Below are 26963 nucleotides of genomic sequence, written 5' to 3' on the forward strand. Positions count from 1 at the left end.
ATATAAATTACACATTTGACATTTACTAAATTTCGTGCAAGTTCCAATTAAGGCTCAAGTCCTCAACCATAAAGTCGTCTTGTTTTAGTTTATTTTTTCTTTTTCTCAATCAGTCAATAGTCAGCCTTCCAAACTGTGACTGGAGTCCAAGCAATGGCACGAGTCCCCAATCTCTGTTGCAACTAGTCCACCATTCTCATGAGCTTTCACTGCTGTTAATAATATGAAATAATTAAAAGAATAATACACATAAATTGTACATCACAACAGATAATAAAAATATTTTTGTTTTATTGTAATTATAATTCTAACATGAAAATCATAATTAGTATATTATATACAGTATTAGTATGCATTAATTTTCTGTACTGCTTTAAAGAATAATTAGATTCTCAAATTTGAGCCGTTTGGTGAGTCTAACAGTTCCAAAAGTAATTGTAACACATGCAAAGTTATTACAAATCAAACAAACACAATGATGTGAATCGCATCACATCATGTGCTTTATTATTGGATTTGTACAAGCACAGTATTACAAAATCTGTCCGATGTATGCATTATTTCAAAACCACATCTTTCACTTTTGCAGAAAATAGTTGTCCATCTAATTTTAAGGAATAACATGAACAAAATGAAACATTATTGTCCTTAAGTGCTATACTGTAAACAGTAATTGAAAGGGAAGGAGCCTCATGTGCAGCCTTTGTAATAAAGCGTAGAGTAAGTTGAGTTTTTCCAGACTGCGTCGTTCACTTCACGCTGCAGCTTTCTGTCTGTTATGCTTGGCAAACCACTCGTTGCTTTTGTCATCAGCCATTCCCTAAAAAATAAGTAAAACAAGACTGTAAGCAAAGCATTAAGTGTATTTTCCTTAGGGCACTTCATTCTGAGCAAAAAATGGCTGTTGCAATAGAAGCCAACACAGTGATAAACATTTTTTTGTTTCACTCGTCTTTTTCTTCTCTTTCAGCAGTTTACTGAGACAAATTTGCCTTGTGCTAGAATGGTTAGAGGCATTAGTTCTGATGTCTGTGCTCCCTGCAATATGTTTCACATCACTGCAATACTGTTTGTCTTATGCTTACTAATAACACACAGCTGAACCGCTGACCTTATCAAGTAGTTCATTTCCTTGGGGATCAACCATGGAAAGCTGTCGAAACGCTTCATCGCCCACAAAGCAAATTTCATGACCGTCCTAAAAGAAAAACAGAACAATAAATGAAATACAGTAATACTTTGACTTACCTATGTGACATACTCATAACTGAAATCACTACTTACTTCAAATTAGCGTTCCCCATTGAAATGCTATTAAACTGTTCAAGGCCTCCCCAAAACACTAATATTTTTTGTGACACATTTTTAAATGAGAAAATAGCAATGTACAGTATTGTACTGTATAAAAACATACCATAATAAGTAATAAAATGATAGAATGGTACGCAGTTTAAAAATTATTTAACCCCTTCAGACCCATAGATGGTTGCAGTGGACATGACATATTCACGTGTCTAAAACACATACTTTGGATGATGTCAACACGAGTGTTGTTCCGATACCGTTTTTGGCCCCATATACCGATTCCCAGCTTTGCAGCATCGGCCGATGCCGATACCATACCGTTTTTTTTTTCTCTCAACATGAAAAAGCTGTCCTGCCATTGGTTCAAAGCATTCAAGGGCCAATAGGATATCTTAGCTCAACATGCAGTGAACATGCCACACACACAGTGAGCAAGACACAAGATGCTGCATCCAAAGTCCTATATTAGTGTCAGAATTAATGGTGTCGGCATGTTACTTGTTAGTACTCACCGATACCACTGTTTTAATGCAGTATCGGGGCTTCTGCCGTATCGGAACAACACTAGTCAACACTTCTGGTTCATGATAGGAACTTAACTAACCAATCACAATGGGCTCTTTGCACAAATCCACTACTTCCTGAACTCAATACCACTCCTTCATTTCCTGTCTTTCATGATTGGACGAACTGATTAATACAGGTGTGCCTGACCTCAGTAACCATGTGTATTCTCTAATGTACGGTACTTACCGGGTCGGCCAGAATCACCACCTCCACGGTGGCTTTTCCTGGGGTGTCCAAGCTCACTAACGGCGTGAGAATGTTCTGATTCTCCTTTTTCATCAAGGCTTCCAGGTCTGGAAGCTGTAGAAATTGATTAGAAATTAATATTGAACAATATTATTATTAGCTACATTATTATAAATGTTGAACAGCAACAGTGAACAGTTCTAAAATTATTATTATTTTTACTTGATCCTGAGGGCATGAAAAGGCAATCCTCCCAAATGCTGTTCCATGGTTTACATTTCCATTGATGTCGTGAAGCTCCAGTTTACACTGCAAACACAAAATATATGTATGAAAATTAAAATCTGTGTCTTTTGAGATTAAAGTCCAAATTTAATGACAAAAATGTCTTGCAAACGAATTTGCTTCACTTTACCTTGTAATAGCAAGTTTTTATTTTTGTTGTATTAAAATTGTATTAATAAATTCTAAAGTGTTTTCACTACAGTATGGTTATTTTCTCAATATTCTGGAAAAATACTGACTTTATTTTAATTTGCCATTTTTCTCTCTAAAATACGTTTATTTTCCTCGACTTTATTCCCTTAATATTACACCAAAAAAATCCCTGAAAAGGGAATATGACTTTATTCTTCAAAAGAAATACAAGTTAACCCATGATCTAATCAAATACCTGTGTGTCTCCGAATCCCAGCAGCACTGTTTTCTTCTCCTCGTTCTTTTCCATCACCGTCATTCCCAACAGTTTTGACCAGTAATGAGTGGACTTCGTGAGGTCCGATACTCCGAGGCAAACTTTCTGCACAGGATCTGGGGTGAAGAAATCATCATAGCAGCAATGTGGAAAAAAAGACTCCCTTAAACGAAAGAAGCCCATAACACTCACCCGTGGAGGGCTTTTCTTTGTCCACCAGGTAGAAGCAATACCCTCCCGGAGCCCGGGTCAGGTACAGGCTGTCCCCCACCTGAGTGAGGGGCCAGCCCAAACGTTTGGCATTGCTGACGGCCTGGCTTGACTGAAGAGTGAGCCCCTGCAAAAAATGTACACGATCATGATAATAACAAATCACGACTCTGTAGTCACTTTAGCAAATGCCCCACACACGTCATCAAACCTACCAAAAAATCATTTCCAAGTTGATACTCAGCTACTCCATAATTATAGGTCAGCTCAGCAACAAAATGGTCGTCCTCTGGCCCAAAACCAACCATAGTCTTGCTCCATTTGCCATCATAGGGACTGCGTGTATAGTATAATTAAAAACTTTATAGTGTGCACAAAGTTAAGGGTGAAACTCACCCATTGCAGGTTGCTTTGCAGCCTTCGACAAACTCCTCATGACGCAAAACCTGCAATTCACATGCCAGAGAGAACATGTGTGAGGAAACTACTTAGTTATGAAACGTCCATTGTCCACATGTGACAAGATTGTGCAAGATGTAAAAAGAGATAACCCACTTTCATGCCCAAAACATCTCGGTAAAATGTGGCCGTTTTGGCTCGGTTGCCAACTTTGAAAACAAAATGTAGCGCTCGTCTCATGTTCGTACTAGAAAGATATTGCCGTTTTCTGCTCTATTATGGTTATCTAGGTCACGTGACGATACTGAGCTTCCGCGTTGATCGATTTCTCTGCTGTTGATTAGCTGCAAGCAACACGATGGCAAAATGTACTTTAAAATGGTGATACTTATGTAATAAAAAAATGTATGCTATTAATTATACTTTTACTTACCTTATTTAAAAAATATTATTAATTAAATACATCATAGTTAATCGTATCGGATGGTATAAAAAAGATGTCGCGAGATTCCACTAGGTGGCGTTCGTCCAGAAAACTTGTCTTAATTTGTCCACGCGAAAACGGGTAGCAGTCGCTGTAAAGTAGAGGAGTAATAAAATGTTTATACTACATAACTTTGAGAATTTTTTTATTTTATTTGGAGATGATGATATTGAATCATACTCACAGTCGTTTCGAGTACAGTAGTACTGTACACAAAACTCTCCCTAGACCTCGTGTGGCGCTGTAGGTTAGTGCGATAATATTTGGATAAGAAAAGAAGAAGAAGACGAGTCAAGGAGGCAACATGGCGACCTACATGAGGAGTATGAGTTCCTTCTTCTCATTGGAACGAGCTGTTTTCTTGACACGGGGGAACGTCTTCAGCGTGGAAACGAAACGATACGTGCGCGGACTGAGAAGGAGGCCAGTCAGGGTGATATTTCCCGAATATGAGACAAAAAAAGAAGACGTAGAGCTGCCAATTTCGGGCAAAAAGAAGGAGGTAAAAGTGCCATTGAGAACAGAGCAGTACCCTGGAGAAAGAAGTGATTCGAAGAACAGGAAGGGCGAGATACCGACAAAAAGGGCTTATGTGGATGTTAAAAGTGATCAAATTGATGGAGTCCGCTTCGAGAGGGCTTCATCTGGGGATAAGAGACTGGCGTGAGTGTTCGCACAACCACACTCACTTGCTTGTCAGTTTTCTGACGATAAATATTAATAGCATACAAAAGAGTTCTGTATTCATTTAATATGATGTCAGAATTAAATTAGAATTTTATTTTCAGAAGAGTTCAATTCATGTAACTTTAGTTTATATTTTATTTTGTTTTAACGAAAATAAATTGTAATATTAAAAAAACAAATCTAATGAACAATTGATAATTTTTTTGTGAGTATATTTTAAAAGTCTATGTATGAAACAACCACAAAGATCTAGCAAAAAAATAATAAAATCAACATCAAACCATATCTAAAATTAATGACCATTTTGTAAAATCAGTAATTGAGACCACGTGAATTTAAAATGAATAATTAATTTCTTACAGAACTACAGTATTAAGACTGCTGTGGTGTGTCGTTTGTCTTGCAGGAGGCTGGTGAGCGTGGCCCGTTCCAGAACATACCGGGAGCAGCAAGGCAAGATCCTGCTGGAGGGTCGTCGTCTGATCTGTGACGCTTTGAACGCGGGAGCCATCCCGCAGACCATCTTCTTCAGCACCCCGGAGCGCTTACGGGAGCTTCCTTTGGAGAAGCTGAGAAGGGCCACGCTGGTCAAAGTCAAGTTTGGAGACATAAAGTTGTGGTCCGACCTGGTGGCCCCGCAAGGGGTTATAGGTGAGAGTGGCTTTTGTGGTAAATGTTAAAAAAAGAAGATACAACTTTCATAAAAGTCGTCTGATGAGAATACATTTTTACCATTAATCTTTTCTTTTTTTCCCCAGTGTGGCCTTAATGCTACTTTGCATCTCTGCAATGTTTTTGATTTAGTATTGTTTGTGTATGTAGGTATATTTTCTCGTCCGGACGCGTCACGACTGAGCTTTGCTGCCAGCAAACACTCTGTGCCTCTGTCACTTATATGTGACAACATCAGAGACCCTGGCAACTTAGGCACCATGCTGAGATGCGCCGCCGCCGCTGGCTGCCACCAAGTGCTGCACACTAAAGGTGATTCAAGAGGTATTCCAATTTTGATAGTTCGGCTGAAATAATGTTTCCTGTCATCTCCAGGCTGTGTCGACATCTGGGAGCCCAAAGTTCTGCGAGCAGCAATGGGCGCCCACTTCTACCTTCCCATTCATCCTAGTCTGACGTGGGAGGAGGTAAAGGATCACCTCCCGGAGCACGTTGGCGTCCATGTGGCCGACAGCCAACACAACCAGGAAGTTAACTCCTCTTACAAACCCAGCGATTTGGGCTGGATCAGCGCGACACGCGCACACCGCAACGCCCATTTCGAGGACTCGGGTGACTCTGACTCGGATGACTCGGACTCCGATGACGAGTTGCCCCTTCCCCGAGTGGAAGCCGCGGCGTACCACGATGACTGGGCGTGTGGTCCAGTTGCTTTAGTGGTCGGCGGAGAGACGCATGGGCTGAGCGTAGAGGCGCTTCAACTGTCAGAAAAGACAGCGGGACGCAGGCTGTTTGTTCCCACGGTTCCCCACGTGGACAGCTTGAACTCGGCCATGGCTGCCAGCATCCTGTTGTTTGAGGGCAGGAAGCAACTGTTGACAGCTATGCAAAACTCTGGAAGGAAGTTGAAGACCAACGCCGGACGCCAAGTTTCATAATGTTGGACATTGGCCTCTGTAAAGCACTTCAAAATTAAATGTCTCCTATCATGTCTCCCATGGTCCGATGTGTACTCAAGATCAGTTCATTTAGATGCTGGGAAGAGGTGGACAATTTCCCTGTGCGATCTGTCAATGTGCCATATAATTACTGTAAAGTAAAAAGAAAAGTCCACAGCAACTTATTATTTTTGATCTCATGTTTTTCATTATAACTGACAAAATATAACCCAGTGTAAAAACTAAAATCACGGTGGAGTCACATACACAATGTAGCAATAACCACTTTGCACAAAAAACCCAAACAAAATTCTGCAATCACTTTATTCTTTTTTTGTTTTGCTTTTCCCCCCAAAGTTCCATGGTCCAGGTGTGAAAAAAATGTAAAAATGTGAGTGACAAGTAGGTCCACTGGGCTTCGCTAGAATCCAGAAATGCTATGTAATAATGCCATAATGTGGAAAAACAAAGGAATCTTTGTATATATTAACTGTAGGGGCTATAGAGTCAATGCAAGGCACCACAGGAGATGGAGAGAGTTAAAATAGTAAAAAGTGAAGGATGACGCTGAAGGAGTGCATTGATGATAGTGAAGAGTCCCGTTCTTGTCCATATTTGGTCTCCCGTGTCTCAGATGGGCTCGGGTTTGAGCTTGTCTGCCAGGAAGTCACCCACAAACTGCTCCACTACGTCCGGCGTGATCTCCTCCACGTCGCGCACGTACTTGGCCCTTGCCGACATGTCCAGGATGGTGAGCAGAGGCGCTGCCTCTGGAAGATTGGTGTAATCACGCAGAGAGTCGCTCATGTCGTCCTAGAAAGATAATTAAGACATTAGGACCTGTGATGTCCTGTAGGTGGCAGCACTAAGAAATACAGTGTCACTGTGTTGGTTGAGCTACAAGTAGCCAGATAATACAACTACAAGTAACAGGCATATATTATTTATCCTCTGCAGTTACTGGGCCTACTGAGGAGCTGTGTATTAAAATATCTGTATTAAACTTCCTCTAGGTGGCCAATGTGCACCCAGCACAATGTCCATTGAATTGAAGCAAAAACAGTTTCATTTATTTACATTGTATTTAATTGTTATTATTGTACATAATTGGAAGCCTATAATATTTTACATTATAATTAAAATTTTCTTATTAGAAATGATAAATATGTTTTTTAGGGTGGTTAGCACATTTTTCTACACCACATGGTACTTGAAAGCACAAAGGCTTGTCATTCACCCATTTTGTCTTGATTTATTCAAGAAAGGGGGCAACTAATTGGAGCACGTCATTCTATGAGCAGGGTGTCATACTGTCATTTCACATGGCACATTGGCACTGATTAAGTGTGTGTGTGTGTGTGTGTGTATAGGTGTGTGAGCCACGTGTTTTCTGAACGTACCGAGACAGGAAGTGAGATATGAGTGTGATCAAGATGTGAAAACTAAGCCCACCGATTTCACAGTCGGACGAGGTAAAGACAGGAAATTAAATGGAAGGTTTTGTGGATGTAAAAATATCTGATTTGGCTTATGATTATTTTAATCAGGGATCCGTTTTTGAGTCCTAAGTCTGAAACCTGAAGGTGGAGGCGGGGCAGTTTGATTGAAACAGACTGCAGAAGGTTTTTTGAAATTTACAGGAAATTTTGCCTAACTTTTCGCCCCCTTTCAGTTTATAGAGTGAAATACAACCACCATTATTTACTCCAGCCCATCTTGATCTTAGCACATGTGCGCCAAATGCCATTCGCCCCCATTATGGAAGTGACGTTTTAGTATCCTCACCTCCCCGGCCACAAAGAAGAGCAGCGGCGTCTCCTCCTCCTTGGCTTTGTACTTAGTCATCAGCTTCTCTGCGATGGGCCGGATCAGCTCCTTGGCCGGCTCCAGCTCGCCTTCCTCCTCGGCGTCTGAAGAGAACAACAGATGGTCCACGTCTTGTTTTGCTATACGGCTTGACCTCGACACACATCACGGGGGTGTTGAATTTAGTCGGTCCTTGCAAAATACTCTGCACTCTTCATAAACTTGGTAGACATGTCGTTCACGAGGGCAAAAAGGTTTTAAGAATGCCTATATACTTTTCAGATTCATACCTTTACAACATGATATTTAGTCTGTTTTCCTGGTGTCAACTTTTGTTTGTCATATTCTTATCATTGTTGGTATGCGTTGTCTATTACCAGTATGCGCCATCCTAACCAATACATTTACCGTTTCCTTTGTTTCCGATGTTGGTAGAACATTTAATGATGTTACACAATTAACAATTTTTTACCTGTGGCAATACGCAACCTGTGAATGTTATATTGTGTCAACGATAATTGCTTAATTAGTTTTCAAACAAAAAGTTGCAAGTTATTTTTTGACGGAAGTGGTGAATGCTTTTATGTTTTACATTGAATGTGTAAAAAGGGGTGGGATTAAATAAATGTTCTTCTTTCCACTCCCTTTCAGGCATCTTGTTTCTACATTTAACATGTACTTTTCTTTACGTCTTTGTTACTGATGTCAATTGGGAAATGTTTCCTGAAATAAACACGAGAGAGAGAAAGAAAGAAAAAAGAAAGAAGCCATGTCTGAATAGACTAAGGAAGTCAGCCATTTTGGCTTGAAGTGGCCATTTTGGGCTCATTTCGTATTTTTCCAAGAGGCCTTCAATGAAGAACTTGACCCAGTGTGGTTGCTACCAAATTTGAACCACTTACACTAGACCAGGGGTCTGCAATGAGTATTTTATTTAAATATACATTTTCAACTACTTATTTTGTTTTTTAAATGTCATTATAAATGTGAAGATTATGGTTCTCTTGTAACATTAAAATGAAACATTTTGATTTGACTTTTGTCGCTCAAAATATACAACGTGGACAAATATGGAATGAGAACTTCAAAAAGCTTCTAAAATACTCTACAGCGAGATTCAGAAAATAAATTACAATTTGATTTTGTATTCTACTGCTCTTCTCACAAATATCAGATTTAGGGCAAGTGACGCCATTTGAAATGTCACGGTCATTTTGATGCATCGACCCCTAGTACCTTGGATACAGAAAAAAAATCTCCAAAAAACAATGATAGAACATTTTAAACAAAGATCAAATATTTTCATAAAAATTGCATGAAATTGATGGCAATTTTAAATTTTTCTAATTTCTTGTTCCTGATCATAAAACGGCCATAAGAAGTCACAAGTTGAAATAAAGCGGAGTATCGTTGCTAAAAAAAATTAAATAATGAAACTAACAATAACTCCGCTCTTCATTTGAATTTCAGCTCCCCAAACCAGTCTGATTTAGAAACATGAAATTTGGTTGAACTCAAAAAGTCTCAAAAAGCAAAGCCTGAAAAACCACAGAGAATCTGCCATTTTAGGCATTTTCAGGGGTCCATCAAAGGGTTAATTGCTCTACCAAATTGGAACTATGCATAAGCGGCACTATATCGCCCAGAGATTTCATCGACAGTGGCGGCCGACTCACCCACAAAGAGGACGAGGCAGGGTCCCTCGTGGAGCTGCGCGGCGTTGGCCTCGCTGAGCTCCAGCACGGGGCGAGGGTGCCACGGGAACAGCCGGCACTCAGGGTCGTTCAGCACCTCCACGCGGCCCTGTCGCGTGATCACGTGACCTTCGGTGTCCAACAGGATCAGGGTGGGGATACCTGGGGAGCGATAAAGTGGGGGAAAAGATAACTGGACAGGAAATGGCTCATTTCCTTGATGCCATACTTTTTTTTTTTTCATTTTGACTTCTTTATACAGGTGCTTTCTTTCAAAGTTCAAGTGTATTTTGGATCCTTCCATTTTGCCATTCTCAAAAGTCCATGTGACACTCAGTCATGTGTGCAACAGACGTTTCCTACAACAGCTGTAATGCAATCGCTCCTTGCCGATTAGTCATGGTAAGCTCCAACTTTTGCGCAACAGAAATCAACAAATAAGCCACAGAGTTAAAGAAAGTCAACTCTGTGTGCACATTGTTCCCCGCGGGGCTGCTTGCGATTCCTGTGATCACAATCTTTCAGCCTTATCAGAAACAGCCGCGATGATGATGCAGGAGCGCAGCCGGAGCGAGCGTCACTGTTCATCTTGTCTGCTCATGTGGACTCAAGGCAGGCCAGGGTGGGTGGAGCGGGTGGGGGTGCAGCGTTGACATCTCTGTGCATTCCTCACATGCTTTGCAGGAAAACCTCGCAACCCGCCCCTCCCCTCACTTATTTCAGAGGAAGAGTGAGGAGTGTAGAAGCGCAAACACGGTGGCAGATCAAATCCAGGAGCTCATAAAAATTCCGAGCTGCAATAAGAGATACAATTCTGACAGCTGTGGATGTCAACCCTGAAAATATGAGTGGATGCTACAGTAGATACGCTTTTCATTAAAAAAAAAAAAAATCCCAACCCAGAACAGAAGTGACTGGATTGTTCCTAGCTTTTCTGTTTATTTCTATTGTGCAAGGTGTCACTACATTACATTAATTACACGACACGTCTACATCGCATGCACCCATGTCCTTGCTTAACAGTACACACCGTGGACTTTTATTGACTGTGGATTATTTTTAGTTGTACTATCATTGTCCAAGATGGCTTGTTATAATTAATAACTGGCAATAATTTTTTTAGCTGCAACAAAACTGCAGTAAAATTTATTTATTTATTTATTGTTACTTTTTTTTATTTTTATAAAAAAAAAAAATTATACTAGTTTTCCTAGCTAGTCAATGTTATTTCACAATAATTGTTAGCATTAAGCTAAGAGACAAGGCAAGGCAAGGCAGATTTATGTGGTTTGGTTATATACACGTGTAATCCTTTGGTTTATGTTTAGCTTAACAGTAAACTTGAACTGGGAATAGCAATAAACAGCTTCAGGCAAACACTTGGCCTCTTTTTTCAAGTTTGCTCTCTTCCGAACTGCACACAGCACGCTTCCGGGAGGGCATAATAGACATCGTGGGCGCACGTCATTACCTTGAATCCCATACAGCCTGTTGAGTCGCGAGCGTCGAGCCTCGTCTGAATATGTTACCGCCAACCACGGCATCTCGCTGAAGTACTGCTGGAAAGATTCCTCCGACCTACGGAAAGGACAAATTATGTGTGTGTGTGTATGTGCATCTCAATAAATATACAGCATACTGTATCTTACCTGTCAGCACTGACGAACACGATCTCAAACTTTTGACCTGACTCTTTGACGGTGCGATAAGACTCCACCAGCACTCGTGTCAAACTGCGGCACGGTGGACACTAAAAGATATCAAACAGATAATAGATAATTATCCTCGTGACAACGTAATTTTAACGAGAAAAATCAATGTTTTTCCTAAGGAAAAAAAAAAACATTATACCATGAAGATGTAGCATTTTTCCCCCCTGGTAATAAGTCATCTCATGAGAATTTTTGTTGTTGACGATGTTGTAATTTCTCTGCGTTAAAGTTGAACATTTCTCAATATTTATTTGAATATTTTTCAAGAAAATTACACTTTTCTCTTTGTAACACTTCATTTGCAATGACATTTTTCACCACTTGGAGGCGCTTTACAGTTTATGACAGACCTTTTGTCTGCCTTTGCACTTATGACTTGAGTGTTTGGTGGTATTGTGGTGCAAAACAATCTTCTTTCTGGCCCATCTCAGAGTCATGTGTGATGTGTGATTGTGGTTTGGTCGAGCCAACCCCTCAATAGTGGGTTTGTGGTTCTGGCAGCTTCAGAACCAACTAGGCCCAACATATATGCCAGTGCTGGGATGCAAGTACAAATACTTCATTACTGTACTTGAGTAGCTTTTTCAGGTATTTGTACTTGACTATTTATTTTTCTGATGACTTTTTAGTTTTAATCCCAACATTTGAACATGAATATCTGTACTTTCTACACCTTTCTTTATCAATTTTCTTCGTCGATATACAATAAAAGAAGGAAAAATGTGTTTCCTCTATTTTTACCATAATCTTTTTTACACAAGTATCTTCAATTCTACTTAAGTACGGAGCGGGAGTTTGTACTATGTAGGAATATCTTCTCATAGCCTCCCGTTTGCCTCCCACAACCAGCACAATCCGCCTCAGAGACAATAACGTGACGTCATAAAAGATGCTCACCCAGTGCGCCGAGAAATAGACCCCCACGTAGTGCCCCTCCAGGGAAGCACTGTCGGTCGACTGCCTGTTGCTCCTCAGCAGGGGTCCGGCCACCACCTCTGCAAACGGCTTGGGCCCCCAGGGGAACTCCAGGCCTGTGACGAGAGCGGGGACAATATAAGGTAGGGGTTGTCCAAAGTGTTAGAGTTTGAAGCGACTGAAGACTTTTTGTAGTCAACTACAATGTGAAGAAAGTTGATTAAACGAAGATGTCATTGGTATTTTTTTCCCTCAGCATAGTACAGCAAGTCCCCTACCTTTTTAAGGACAATTGCGTATTTATATGCCAAGTTGTGGGAACGGCTTTTGGAGCCTTTTCTAAAGAAGTGCCAATTTCAAGAGCATCAATGAAAATAACGATGTAAATACCGTCGATCGACCAAGACTCAGAAGTATGATAAAGTCCAAGGAACTAAGGAGAAATGTAGATTTACGCACATTTGGAAAAGTCTTTGTAAGACATTTCAAAGTGCAGATTCCAAGTGCATCAGTGGATTTGACCAATACTCAGACAATGGGGCAAGTCCAAGGAACTCTCTGGAAAATCTAGAGAGAATTGTATATTTCCACACAGAGGGAAAGTCTCTTGGAGCCATTCAAGTTATTTGGATGTGTCAGCACTTCACCAAGGTCTGGAAGAAGACTAAACATGTGAAACAATTTCCTTGAAAAAAGCCTAAACATGAAAGACTATTGAGAGTATTTGATGATTAATTTAACTTGCATGTTTCCATAACCACAAAAAACAAAATTCGGTCTTTGAAGCTACCACACATTCTTGAAATCCGTTTTTGATTAATGTTGTCAATGGGCGTTGTCTTTCCAAATGTTGAGGCTTTTTGTATCTCTCAAGGAGCATTTCCAGTTTTTGATCAATATAATTTCTTCAAAGAGCATCTTCAACAGATTTGCTTGACAGCACTTATAAAATTGAACAAAAATCATAACAATGGGGAAAAGTCCAAAGAACTCTGAAGATCTGGAGAGATTTATTGCATCTAGACATTTCTACCAGTCTGTTTTTGAAGGATAGCTTGCTTGACGAATGACCAAAATAACCCTAAAATGCATTTCACACCAAAAATGGCAGACTTCCTGAATCCCGAGTAGTTATTACTAGATGGGCATTTTATGATTACAGTCATTTCTGGACTATAAGGCACACCTGACTATTAGCTGCGCTAGCTAAATTTGGGGAATACTGGAGTTTGTTACACATATAAGATGCACCCGACTGTAAGCCGCAGGTGTTTTAATGTTACCGCACCGGGTTCCAGCTACTTTCCTTTCCATAATGAGGGCACAAATTGTCTCGCTCTCGTTCTCTCTCCCCTACTGTATTTGGGCTCACTTGGTTTGTTTTGCTGTGCCTGACGCTCTTGCGCTTCATTTATAGTCCACCCCCTTGTGATCTGATGGATAAGCCGCACCTTTGTATTAGCCGCGGGGTCAAATGCAAGTGAAAAAAGTAGTGGTTTATAGTCTAGAAACTACTACATGTAGTCCTAAAACATTGCCACCCACGTGACACAATGACAAAAACTAAAAATTCTCACAATTTAACGTCCACCTAACTTGTGAATGCTGCTTAAATGCGGTAGTCATCAAATAAAATCAGTAGTAGGAGTTCATCTTCAAAAGGCGCACTGGGGAAAAAAAGGCCAACATGGCTGCTTCAAACCAACACAAATTGAGCCCAAAATTTACTTTGAACCAGAACCAGTGATTTTCCATCTGTATTGGGCAGGTTTTTTAAACAAAATATCCACAAGGAATTTGTCTTTGAAGGACCCCTGGCAAAATTGGCTAAAAATGGCCGCATCGAACCAAAATGGACTCCTGTGCCTTTTCTGACATGACTCCTTTTGAGGCTATTTTGTGAGTCCACTCATGACAAACACGGCTATCAAATGTCATGTTGTAAAGATTCACTTGCTTTGGGAGGTGAATAAAAAAAAAAAAAAAAAAAAACATGAGCAGGATTACTACTTTGTTTAAAGGTTTGATCTGCTGTAACAATGATGACAACTAAATCTACATGTCTTTCTTTCTAACATACGTTCCTTTAATGGTAGCAATAATAAAAAAACAAAAAAAAAACAAGCAGTTAGTCTCCAAAGTGTGCTTACAAGCAGCTAAATTGAGCCTAAAATGGCCACTTTGAGTCAAAATGGCTGTTTGCCAGTGTCTTTTCACGTAAGGCTTCTAAAGACCTTTTTGGGGCTCTATTGATGACACACAAGCCCACCAAATCTAATGTGACCATCAAATTTAAACTGTCCTGCAGACTGCTGTCTACTACATGCAAAAAGAGATGTGAAGCTTCTCCTTCCTTCCAGCTCTGGTTGACGCCTTCACTTCCTTTTCACGGTGTCTTCATTGTTAGCCCCCGGGCACCAGAAAGTGGAGTTATACGGGGCGGGCGGGCATTGGAGGTAATCCTAAATAAAAGCCTGTATGGCCGCTCCATAATGGCGCCTTTATGCACGGGGCTTCATTAGGCAGGAATGACACGTCTGCAGCGCAACAGCCGCCCATTGTGGTCCTGAGGCTAAAAAGGCCACTCGCACACTCTCCATCTTTCACACTGGCTGCAGGCACTCCAGTCAGCCTTTTCATCCTCACCAGGATCATTCCTACACCCACGTTGGCTAATATGGCAGCTGCTGTCCACTTATAATCAACATCAAGCCACCACATGATGACAAACATGTGTGTTCGGGGAAACACCAAGAGTTGTCTTTCGAGTTTTCGCTGAAGAGGAGAAATAGTACAGAGCAGACGTACAGGAACAACATATACAGTACAAGGGCTTCTGATTAACACGCCAGCTACTGACACACCTTTATTGTTTAGCTGCCTTGGTGACAAATATAATTATTTACCGGGAAATACCAAGTAGTAGTCTTTGTATTTGACTCCTTTCCAGAAAGAGAAGAGACTGTATAGAGAAAAGGGATGGAATGCATGACAAAGGCGTCCAACGTACTCACCAGCTGCTTTTACACCGAACATGACAAATAGAAGCAGATAATGTAAAAATGAGCCATGCTGCTTCACAGAGGCATTATTATCCAATCATTGGTTGTTTAAATTTTCATGCACATTTACATATTTCCCACTTGCCATCATTGGTACAAACACACTTTTATTTATTTATTTATTACAACAACATGCAACATTACATTGTTTATTTTGCATTTTTATTATTACTCCGTATTAACTTGTTGTTTACTTCGCGTTTATTTTGCTATACGTTTTTCTTTATTTATTGCTATACATTTCTTTATTTTATTTTTCATTATTTGGGAATGATGTACATTTTGTATCTTCTTTTTGCTTTAATCTGTTATGAATTAAGAAAACTAAATTTGAAATAAATGTGAAAAAAATTCCTGTTCAGCAAATAAAAACAAAACAATAAGGAAAATAATCCTAATAAAATAAAATAAAAACATACATAATAGTACGTAATATGCTAATGAATTGTATGTGCCGGTACTGCAGATAGAGATTTATATCCTCTCCGCTGCCAGCTCGTTTGCAAGCGCACTTAATGAATCATGCAAATAGCACCGCAGGCTTGTTCTGGCTTTCATTAGCTAGACAGTAAAAGCTGTCAAAAAGAAAAGGAATCCACTCTGGTGCTCCGCTGTGTTGCCTTTAGCATGCAATTCTCTCACATGACTAATCGCTTTTTAGTACACCACTAGAGCTGCAAAGGCATGGAAAGGAATGTAAATGTTATGTTAATCTTAATACTCTACGAGTGTGACGGCAGTGTGCTACACAGAAGACTGAAAAAGAGCCACATGGTGAGGAAAGTGACAAAATGTAACAGCTGTGTTACACAAAAGACCCCCCAAAAAGCAGGAGTACATGCTACACAAAAGCAGAGCGAGCAGAGCAACTGTGATAGCAGTACATAAAAAAAGCACAAAATAAGTGAAGTGAACAACACCACACCAGAATTGTGAGCAGATAGGCAGCTCGGCTTGGTGACCAGACGTCCTGGATTAACTGCGACAGTCCCATCTTTTGAGCCTTGCGTCCCGAGGGTTTTTGCCAGCCCCATTGTTTTGCCCTGCTTTAACACACGTCCCGTTGTTGTTGTTGTTTTTTTAAAACTAATGTTTTTCTTCTTTTTTTTCTTCTAACTGGCATGTTTCCATCATACGGGAACTAGAACTACTTCCTGCTTCCGAATCACAGGAAATGTAGTCCTACAAGCCTAATGCTGCGTCAGACCCAACGCAAGCTGAGCTTTTCTGGCGGTCTATTTAGAATTTTACAATGTGGGAAACTGGTGCAAGGTAAACGGCACAGCCAGCTTCCAATAGCTGGCAGGACTGAGCAAAAAAGGTTGGATAATGGTGAGTGCATTGCTTTGTTTAGCGCTGCTGAACTGTCAACCAAGAGAGCATTTAGCATTAGCTAAAGCGATTACACAACCACTGGTCATCAGATTGACTAGCATTAAATTTGGTGTAAACAGTTCTTAGCGGGAGATAGACAGGCGGATCGGTGCGCCGTCTGCAGTGATGCGGACTCTGTATCGGTCCGTTGTGGTAAAGAAGGAGCTGAGCCGAAAGGCAAAGCTCTCGAATTACCGGTCGAACTACGTTCCTACCCTCACCTATGGTCACGAGCTGTGGGTCGTGACCGAAAGAACAAGATCCCGGATACAAGCGGCCGAAATGAGTTTCCTCCGCAGGGTATCCGGGCTCTCCCTTAGAGATAGGGTGAGAAGCTCGGTCATCTGGGAGGGACTCGGTGTCGAGTCGCTACTCCTCCGGGTTGAGAGAAACCAGTTGGTTGGCATCTGGTTCGGATGCTTTCTGGACTCCTCCCATGAGAGGTGTTCCGGGCATGTCCCATCGGACGACCCCGGACACGCTATGAGAGACTATGTCTCTCGGCTGGCCTGGGAACGCCTTGGGATCCCGTCGGAGGAGCTGGTTGAAGTGGCTGGGGAGAGGGAAGTCTGGGCTTGCCTGCTAAAGCTGCTGCCCCCGCGACCCGACCCCGGATAAGCGGTAGATGATGGATGGATGGATAAATAGTTCTTGGTGAGAATGTATTGCAGTATACATATTGTATTTGATTTTCTGCGATCATTGTCGTGTCCCGGTTTTTATTTTTTGAAATCTGGTCACACCAGGTTAGCTAATGGGCTTTTAAGTCTTGTTTCTTCATTGTCACACCTTGTATCAATAAGTACAGTGTGTGTACGCCACCACGCAGGCTCACCTTTGGGATCGTCCCTGACCACCAGCAGACCGTTCCGACACACTACCTTCCCCGTGGCGGCGTCCACGAACACGAGCGACGGGATGCTGGTCACCTTGTACTTGTTCCACAACTTCATCTGCAAACACACCAGAGGGAAAAAAGCAAATGATTTAGTCTTCCATTTTTTAAAACACACAGATCAGCGCTTTTCCGCGCCGGCCTCAAACCACTCGGACACGGGGCAGAGAGCGCAGACAATAGCTCTCACAGTGAGAGTCCCTGGAGGAGATAATAAGCGGCAACAATCACATGACGTATTGATCCACTCCAGTCCTACCCCACCAAGCATCATTTCATTGGATGCTATTACAGCCAAAGCAATAACTACAGCATCACATCTCCAAAGAAAACAACACACAAATCCTAAGGAAAACAGAATGAAATGTACTTTTATCGTCTACAAAATGTCACTTCACTAGTAAAAATGTCTGCTGCAGTAAAGGCCATAAAAATGTGATGAACATTCGAGTGTTTAGCATAACTGACGGAAGTAAGTATTTTTACTCTTTAGTTAGCTGCTGAGAAGAAAAAAAAAAAGTCTTGCTCGTACTAGAATGCTAGAACGTTAATGCTGGTGTTGCTACGACATGTTTTCATGAAGGCGATAGTAGCTCAAGGTTGTAGACGTGAGCGCAGGGGGCGTTCAGTCTTGCTAGTCCAGGGCAGAATTCAAGGATACGTGCTTTTAATACAAAATGGGCCAGGTTTAACTCAAAAGCCAACAAATGTTAGGGTCCTACCTGCATCAGTACTTTACACACTAACACAGCAAGCTGACAATAGGCAGCCTAGGGCGACCACGGTGTGCGAATGTAAAATCTGTTACTACAAAAAATAACGTGTACGTAAAAAACATTGAATGTACAAAGTTTGTGATCATGTTACACTTAAGATAAATTCCAATATGCTATTGGAAAAGCGCTATATAAATGAAATACCATTTACAACACAAACACGCCAACACAAGGTAACGTATCAATTTTATAGCTAATTTAATATACTGTAGCCTTCCATCGATAATTGTAAGGATAGACACACAGCTGCCGGAGCACTTTAAGTCACTTACTGAACGAATAGTAGGAAAACAAACACATTCATACTGTACATGAGTTGCAGATGGTCACAACTAACGCGAGTCACTCAACACGTAGACTGGCTAACGTGTTAGCTAGTTAACATGCAGCCAAGCCCCACCGTCTAAAGTTATTCACATTGAAAGTTACGAATACTACAGTGCCTTGGATGTTGGCACCTCACAAGCTCATTATTGTGTTTAATTATTGGTCTGTTTACGAAAATTGCCAAGGTTGATTTGAATTTGATTAATTCACACTCTTCCTCACCCCTTGAAAGGGCCGGACAAAATGGCTCATCATGGCTACAAAAGGGAGGCTGCTAGCTTGTGCTAGCACTTCAGATCTCTCCCGCTGGCCTCCCCAGAGACAGCTGCAATGTCGAAGATCCTAACCTCTCTTAATAACTCCACATTGTCACGTTCTTCACTTGTCGTCATGTTCTTGAAGCGCACCGTCGATCTAAGCGCTATCACGCAGGGGTCCTCCTTTGCAATCTCCCGTGTCTTTTATTAATCCCGTCATTTTACTCGCCGGGGAGAGTGGTGGGATAAATTCGGTGATGATGATGATGACTCCCCCTTTACCCCCCCCGCCACCCTGTCTCGCCACCTTTACCATTGCTCCTGTTGCCACGGCAACCCCCTCCACCCCTCAGTGCCAAAAGAGCGGCAGACGTATTGTGTGTGCTTCCCTCGCTTAATAATTCAGTGATAAATTAATGGTTTTGTGATGGGAAACAGGTGCTAGAATGTCAGAGTGCTTGGGGAGGGAATGGAGGTGGGCGGCCCCCACCTCCCACACCACCTCCATGTGCGGGCACAAAAGCGACCTTCTTGAATAGAGGCCCTAAACTTTGCCTCTGTATAGTGACCACTTTTAATGGAGTTGGGGGGGGGGGGGGAGGCATAAAAAGAGTACAAAAGCTCTAGTTATGTGCGGCATTGTGACTCTACAGGCAACCTACAGTCCCAATGGCAGCGGGTGCATTTTTTACTCTCTTATCTGCTCTTTCTTCCTCAGTTTGATCACAAAGCGCATGAAAAGGGTTACATGCACAGCAATGTGGAAACTATTTGAAGCAGACCATTGGGCATGCCGGGAGGGTGGAGGTGCGCTGGACCGAGGATTCTATGTGAGCAGTACGATCGGACCCCTTTGAGGTTACCGGGTTCCGTGTTGAACGGAGAATCAAAGGCTCTGCTCGCATCATTTCGAATCAAATTAGGAGTGTCCCGATCCGATGTTGATATCGGATAAAGGTCCGATATCAGCTAAATATACAGTATCGGTCTACATCCAAAATCTCTGATATTAGCACTCATATACAAGCAGTCCTATGTGACCCAAACGTTTGGAATAAATGGATCATATTTTCTCATACCTACTGCTGCTGACTATTGTTTTTTTGAATAGTATCACTTCGCTAACATTTCACACTAAAAAATAAATTAAAGCATGCATCATTCCTGCTGATATCGCACCGGATCAATATAAGTATCGGACAGTACTCTTGGCTGCAATATCGGTACTGTATCGGAAGTGAAAAAGTTGTATCAGGACACCCATACTTCAAACGAGGGTTAGAGAGTTACAAGACAGGGCTGGAGTTTCAAAGTTCAATCTTGGCGGCTTGGGGCTGCAAGGTAGGGAATCAAATTGTGCCGGTGGTGTCAGGAAAAAGAGAATTCTTAAATGAGGAGGGATCCACCACACAGTAGTTAAAGTTGTGCAAATTTATTGAACTTGCAATGCACTTCGCCTGTCAGGGCTCCATCAGGCTGCTAGCATTAGCATCAGGCTTCTAATGCTAGCAGCCTGCAAATTAGGGGCTCAAGAACAGATTATGGTTTCAAGTCAAATTTTGGTTTTCAAATAAGGATTAGGGTTTCATGTTAAAATGTCACGTTAGTATACATTTCAGGAGGCTACATGCATGTTTCAAATAAAATAAAATAAAAAATTACAAGTACAATATCAATCCATCCATTTTCTGCTTGTAAATCGGGTTAAGGTAGTACAGTTATTTAATAAAAAAACAAACACATTTTTATCTGTTTAGTAGTGAGCAGCATTTTACCACCTATTCCCCTCCCCCCCGCCCTTTTTTGGGGGTGCGGGCCAAATCGTAAAAATAAGATACAATTCTCTCATAAAGCTGCATTTGATTGATTACATCAAAATACAGTTTGCTCTACCAGCTGGAGAGAAGTGAACCTGGCTCTAGTTTGGACCAGCTGGAACCGGCCCAGGGTTTGACTTTTGTCTGGACCAGCTGGACTGGCTCCATGTCTTACCTCAGACCCGAGTCTGGTGGGCCGACTCGTGGCTTGGAAAGCCAGGTGCATTCTTTGTGTCTGCCAGCAGTAACACGAGCAGATAAGAGGCTAAAGACTGAAAAAAGAAAAGAAAAGCGGTTGGTGTAAAAGCCTAATGTGACCTCATTTATGCCTTCATGACATATTAATAATTGCAAAAAACATTAATGAGCTTTGTTTGCATGCTTTGCCGCTCAATTAGCCGCAGTCAGCATTCAGTCCACACACACACGCACACACACGGGAGACTCCACAGGGCTGCAGTAAGTGGTACCCCACTTTCTGCTCCGAGAAGAGGAGATTGGGGGTGGGTTGGAAAGCTTCCCTGCTGTGACCTCCGTTTGACCCTGAATCTAAAGTCCCACAGCTCCTCCTCCTCCTCCTCACATCACAACACATGAATATTGATGCTACTTTAAAAGGGGAACATTTCACACGCATTAGCAGTCTTTTGTGCCTCATTGCGACAGCGAAGAATCATCAGAAAAATGATTCTTGTGCATGTTTTACACCAATTGTCGGGCTTCAAATGTAGGAACATTTAAATATGCTAGATGAGGGTTTCACAGTCAGGTTTCAAGACAGGGTTGGCTTTGAAATTGGACTTTCAAATTAGGATTTGAACCAAGGTGAGGGTTTTAAATTCAGGTTAGGGTATTCAGTTAGGTTAATTAATTTAGGCTCTATCTCTAGGGGTCGAGTGGGTATCGGCAATGGTTGAAAAAAACAAAACAAACCTTTCATTTATCGGCTCAGCTTCAGAAAACAGGTGAGCCGTGAGTTCGTTACCTGAGCAAGTGTGATGTCATTTTTAGTTGACAGCAAGTGGCAAAATGGCCACCCTCTGATGTGGATAAAAACGGGTAGATTTTGCTACTTAATTCACATTCCACAATATGAATCACAATGTGTGTGTTTAGATTAGTGAAGGCACATACAACATATTATTGCCAAGACCATTTTTGTATTGATTTCCCCCATGGGTTCGTGTTGTGTTAGGGTTTTAAATTAGGATTATAAAACAGGAGGGTATCAAACAAGGATACAGGGTTCAAGTTAGGGTTACAAGTCACGTTTAGAGTGTCAAATGTGAAGTTGGGACTTCAAGACAAAATTGGGGGTTTAAAAATATGGTTTCGATACAGGGCTATAAGAATTTAAATTTGAATTTCAAATGAGGGTTCAAGTCAGGGGTTCAGGCTGTGTTGGGGCTTCAAACAAAAAATAGGGTTTCAAAACAGGATTAGCATTCAAAATTAGATTTTAAGATGTGTTAGGGTTTCAAATTAGTAGGGGTGGGAATCTTTGAATGTCTCACGATTCGATTCGATTCCGATTTTTGGGTCTGCGATTTGATTCAGAATCGATTTTCGGAATATGACGGATTTTTGCTTCAAAATGATTTTTGCTTCAATTTATAGATGTGCAAGGAATCGTAATGATCTACTCCAGTCTGACTCGCTAATGCTAGTTAGCGAGCTACTCGCGGCACTTTTATCACTCAAAAGAACGGCTCCACGCTGCAAAAAAACCCAACTTTTATTGGAATAACTTGATTGTGACTTTTTTCCTTTTTTTCTAATGTGGCTACAACTTAACAGTGTATCAGACCGCGTGGAACCACACTGCCAAGTGGCCAAATCGAGTACAACATGAACAGCGCTCCCAGTAAAGGCACAGACAAACAAAGGCAAGACATTATAAAATAAATTAAATAAAATTGATTTTGGGGACATTTCGATTCTGAATCATGCTAAATGAAAATTGTGATTCTTATGAGAATGCATTTTTTGGCACACCCCTACAAATTAGGGTTTCAAACAAGGATTAGGATTCCAAGCTAAGCAATAAACAAAGCACATTTTCCACAAACAGCCATCACATTGTGGGATGGATGTTTGTGACCCACTTTTGTTGTCTTCCCATAGTGGACTGGTCGCCTCGTAAATCATGGTGACACAGTTTTCTTGCATGTCATAAAATAAGAGCACACAGAGAGCTCCAAGGCCTAGTATGTCAAGGTTTATTCAAACCTTCTTTATTTATAGTCATGTCCCTACATGTCACAGCTCTTTGCTTTTCCATGCATAATACAAGCGGGCTTTCCCTTTCCCGAGGGCCAGGATGTCAGCCGTGTGTGCATTACCCGAGCCGAGTGACATTATGGCATCAAGTGACACGTTATACCCGCTTGTTAAGCCCTTTCCTCCCCTCGTTAAACCCTCACATCTGTTTGCCTCCTGCATGTCGGTCCAGGTTCAGCCCACCTCAAGTATCGCCTTCTACAGACTCCAGAATAATTGATAGTATTTGTAATGCAGCGACTAATTGATTAATTGACTACGAATAAATTATCAAATTAATTATTTTGATAACCGAATAATCAACAACTAATCCAGTGGTGTCCAAATACATTCCTTGAGGGCCACTATGCTGCGTGTTTTAGACGTTTCTCTCCTCCAACACACCTGATTCAAATCAACAGCTCCTCAATAAGCTCCCCAGAAGCCTGATTATTTGAATTAGGTGTGTTGGAGGAGGGAAACAGCTAACACATGCAGGATAGTGGCCCTCGAGGACCGGATTTGGACACTCCTGATTGTTATCACATTCATTACTTTGAGAATCGATTAACCGCTTCAAGACCTTGTTGAATTTAAAATGGTCCAAATCTTTGAAATTTCAGCCTCTGATATCCCGTTTTTGACAAAAGGAATGTCAATTAAAACATGTTTTTAAAAATTATATTTATCGATTCATCGCCAACATAATAAACAGATTAATCAATAATTAAAATCATTAGCTGTGGCCTTATTTTTGACAAATCAGTATCATTGGTCAGTCCCACTTATTTTTTGCAAAAGACTGATCAATTTAAAGCATTAAAATAGCTTGCTCTCTTTGACGATACAATATTGCTTTTGGAGATGCAAAGATTCCGGCCGACGCTAGCAAATATATATTACATGATTATGTACTTTTAACAAGCTAAGAATCCTACCTTTTTAGCATTTAGTCAAAATTTAATGGAACAAAAATGAAATGACCCTTGAGTGTAACCGGTGCAGCTGTACCTCCTGTGACTTTGAAAAATGATTCATATTTTCCAGGAGATCAGTAAAAAAAAAAGAGGGAGCACTCAAAGTCTTTCCAAAGTAGGCAATTGCATTAAAGTGAGGAATGCTCCGCTTAAAAGGAAGTTAAGACTAACCCAACATGACTCATTATGGGAGACCACAAATGAGTCGGCAAATTAAGTGAAAGGCATTGGTAAGAAATAATAAACAACGACAATCTGCAGTATTTTTTTCTTTTTGTCTTTTTTGAGCATGTCCGCAAAGAGAACGTGCATGGCGGAGAGGTCTACGCCTGCCTGGAATGTTCTGAGGCTTTACTCACTTTATAAATAACTAGGCACAAGGAGGACACGCACACAAAAGAAAGCCTTGGACTCCCCTGCATCGGTTCACAAAGGACTTGTGCCACCTAGCTAGCCATTAGCCTAACAGCTAGACCTTTAACCCCTAATAAGCATCATTTATGCCAATTACAAGAATTTTCCATACTTTACTAGCTATGTTTTGTTGTTTGAACCACTTCCCAGTTATGTCTTTTTAACGTCGTAAGCAACATTTGTACATTAGCCACAGTTATCATTTAGCACAATAACAGGAAACCAGCACAGAAAAAACCCAAAATAGAAATTACACTGAATGTCCACTATAAATGGATTTTTAAGCAATCGTTTTTTTTGTGGATGTTTACAGTATACAAGCAAGACCAAATTTTGAGTCGCACAACTTCAATGAAGTACCTCAATGTGTAGTAACATGTCAGGCAACACTAACGTCTACTGGAAGTCACAATGAAGAAACAGAGAAGGCCGCAAATAAAACTTTAGGAATTGAAAACAAAATTGAAACTACTCTCTTTGTGTGTTTAACACAATTACACAACAACATAAAACCAGGGAGTTGAATGTTTTTGTCTTTTATGCTATTCACCATTGGGCTAGTCGTTTGCCCTAAATCATCATTTTTGCTTACAACGACCAAGGTACCCTCTATATTTTGTGCATTTATCATCGTTATAAGAGAAAAGGAAACCGGTATTCAGTTAGTTAGCAAATGGGAACTTTCTGAAAATATAGCAGAGGAATTTCACACTACAGTGTTATTAAGATAGCAGTTGGTGCTCAATTAGCATTGTGTACTGATAACTTGCTTTTTTTGTATTTGTATATAACGATGAATAGTTTCAAGCGCTGCAATTCCTTTTTTTTTTTTTTTTTTTACATACTTGGTAAGCCTTCCCATTTTAACAAATTAGCCAATGTTAGCATTTAGCTTGACAATAGGAAATCAAGTCAGAAAGGCAACAACATGGTAACTACCCGCACAGTGTAACTCTACCCTCAATTTGTTTGTGTGTTTAAGGCAATTATACCACATAAGAAATCCCGTTAGTAGTACGTTTTGAGCTTTCGAAGGACTTACTACTCTCTTGCGCCATTGAGCTTGTCGTTAGCCCCACATAGTATTCTCATTGCTCATTTTAACCTAAAGCCACCCCACACACACACAATGTACGTATAGCTATAAATATGTGTAATAGTGATTTGAAGCTCTCAAATCCCTTAAAAAAAAGTCTTAAGTACTTCTATCACCGATTTAAGCACATTAGCCACATTTGGCTTTTAGGTCACTGTATGTATTATAAGTCATTCCATGCTAGCTGTTTTTTTTAAACATGATTTTTGACTTTTGTCCATTAGTCATCGCTAAAAGCAGGCTGCTAAAAAAAACAAGTGAACGGCTACTCTGCATGTGTTTTATTGCGTTCATAACATTCATATATCTGCTTTATGGACACATTAATGGCGCTGCTCCATATTTCCATGTTAATTCAAAATGCAGAGGGATTGGGTTTTTTGGAAATAGTGACACAACACTGTGGCGAGGATGCGGTGCTGGCCCGGAGGACATTGTGAGGGTAATCAATCTGCCACATTGCAAGCCTTCATCCCTCAAGGCCGAGATAGACATCAGCCTGCTTTTTATCCATCAGGCCCAAACAGCGAGGAATGTGTGGTGCTGAACAATAGCCAGTCACACTCACACCGCCTCTGAATAATTCCCGTCGTACAAATGGAAAGCGAAGGCAAGTGGCGTAAAGTCCTGGTTGTCCCGATGTGGAAAATTGGATTGTGCTTGCAAAATGTGACCCACTTTTTCTCGCGCCACAAAAAGAAGGATGTACCACCCTAAGATTGGCTCATTTTACTCAGGCATGACCTAAAGGAGGCTGGAAAAACATACTACACATTCGTCAATTTGACTAGTTTTAATTATGCATTGTGTTTATCATTATTTTTTATTATTTTTGTCTTTATTTTTATTATTTTTTTTTCTTTTTCATTATTATTTCTAACCATTTCTGTGTACCGTACACCCAAAAAGGGTGTTCTTGCACCCCATAAAAAAGTGCAGTGGGTACTGTAGTGAAGTCTATCACTAATAACAACACTAACTAACATACAGCAATGCAGTAATGAAATCATATAATAATTACCGTGAATACAAACACGTGAATGAATGAACAACTGTGGGTGTTTCCCCAGTAAACAATTGTATGTTTGGGTTTGGCATGTGACTTAATGTTTAGTAAAAGTGTGGCAGCATCTTCAGTGTTGGTGAGAAGAGACATTGTGTACTGTACTCCATGTTTCTGCTCTATGCAAACTCTCCTCAAGCAGCATATGGCACATTAGTCCAGGTTATTTTTTTGTACTTCCCGTTGTTTGTAATAACAGTAAACAATTGTATATTTGCGACCCTGAAGCGGTTCCAGGTTTGGTCTAAGTATGGCAGCAGCTGCAATGCTATCAGAGGACTGTGTTCTGCATTCCATGCATCTGCTCTGTGCAATTGTTTCCCTTTCTTGTGGACTAAACTCTTAGTGTTCAGTAAACAACTGGATTTTTGTGATCA

General features: G+C 40.9%; 3 protein-coding genes across 3 annotated transcripts in view; 1 reads left to right on the forward strand and 2 right to left on the reverse strand.

Annotated features, from left to right (window-relative positions):
• Positions 1-271: 271 nt before the first annotated feature.
• Positions 272-3665, reverse strand: glod4 (glyoxalase domain containing 4). Its single transcript, XM_086080694.1, has 9 exons — positions 3518-3665; positions 3359-3408; positions 3178-3298; positions 2945-3089; positions 2732-2868; positions 2281-2367; positions 2059-2172; positions 1112-1198; positions 272-820 (listed from the first exon to the last, which is right to left on the reverse strand). The coding sequence occupies exons 1-9, from the start codon at positions 3599-3601 to the stop codon at positions 755-757; spliced, it is 891 nt and encodes a 296-aa protein (XP_085936820.1). The 5' UTR covers positions 3602-3665; the 3' UTR covers positions 272-754.
• Positions 3666-3928: 263 nt separating this feature from the next.
• On the forward strand, positions 3929-8706 carry mrm3a (mitochondrial rRNA methyltransferase 3a). Its single transcript, XM_086080985.1, has 4 exons — positions 3929-4508; positions 4939-5183; positions 5355-5516; positions 5580-8706. Exons 1-4 carry the CDS (start codon positions 4150-4152, stop codon positions 6140-6142), a joined length of 1329 nt encoding a protein of 442 aa, XP_085937111.1. The 5' UTR covers positions 3929-4149; the 3' UTR covers positions 6143-8706.
• Positions 6453-26963, reverse strand: part of nxn (nucleoredoxin) — a 34569-nt gene continuing 14058 nt past the window's right edge. The window contains exons 2-8 of the mRNA XM_086080986.1: positions 17541-17658; positions 12252-12385; positions 11292-11392; positions 11114-11220; positions 9625-9804; positions 7928-8052; positions 6453-6955 (exon numbers count right to left, since the gene is read on the reverse strand). Coding sequence (XP_085937112.1) covers positions 6773-6955; positions 7928-8052; positions 9625-9804; positions 11114-11220; positions 11292-11392; positions 12252-12385; positions 17541-17658 — 948 coding nt within the window. The 3' untranslated portion in view covers positions 6453-6772. The remainder of the gene's footprint in view (positions 6956-7927; positions 8053-9624; positions 9805-11113; positions 11221-11291; positions 11393-12251; positions 12386-17540; positions 17659-26963) is intronic.

This window comes from Leptonotus elevatus, chromosome 7 (genome assembly GCF_054856555.1).
Source record: "Leptonotus elevatus isolate MCC_2025b chromosome 7, RoL_Lele_1.0, whole genome shotgun sequence".
In the NCBI taxonomy this organism is placed as follows: Eukaryota; Metazoa; Chordata; class Actinopteri; order Syngnathiformes; family Syngnathidae; genus Leptonotus; species Leptonotus elevatus.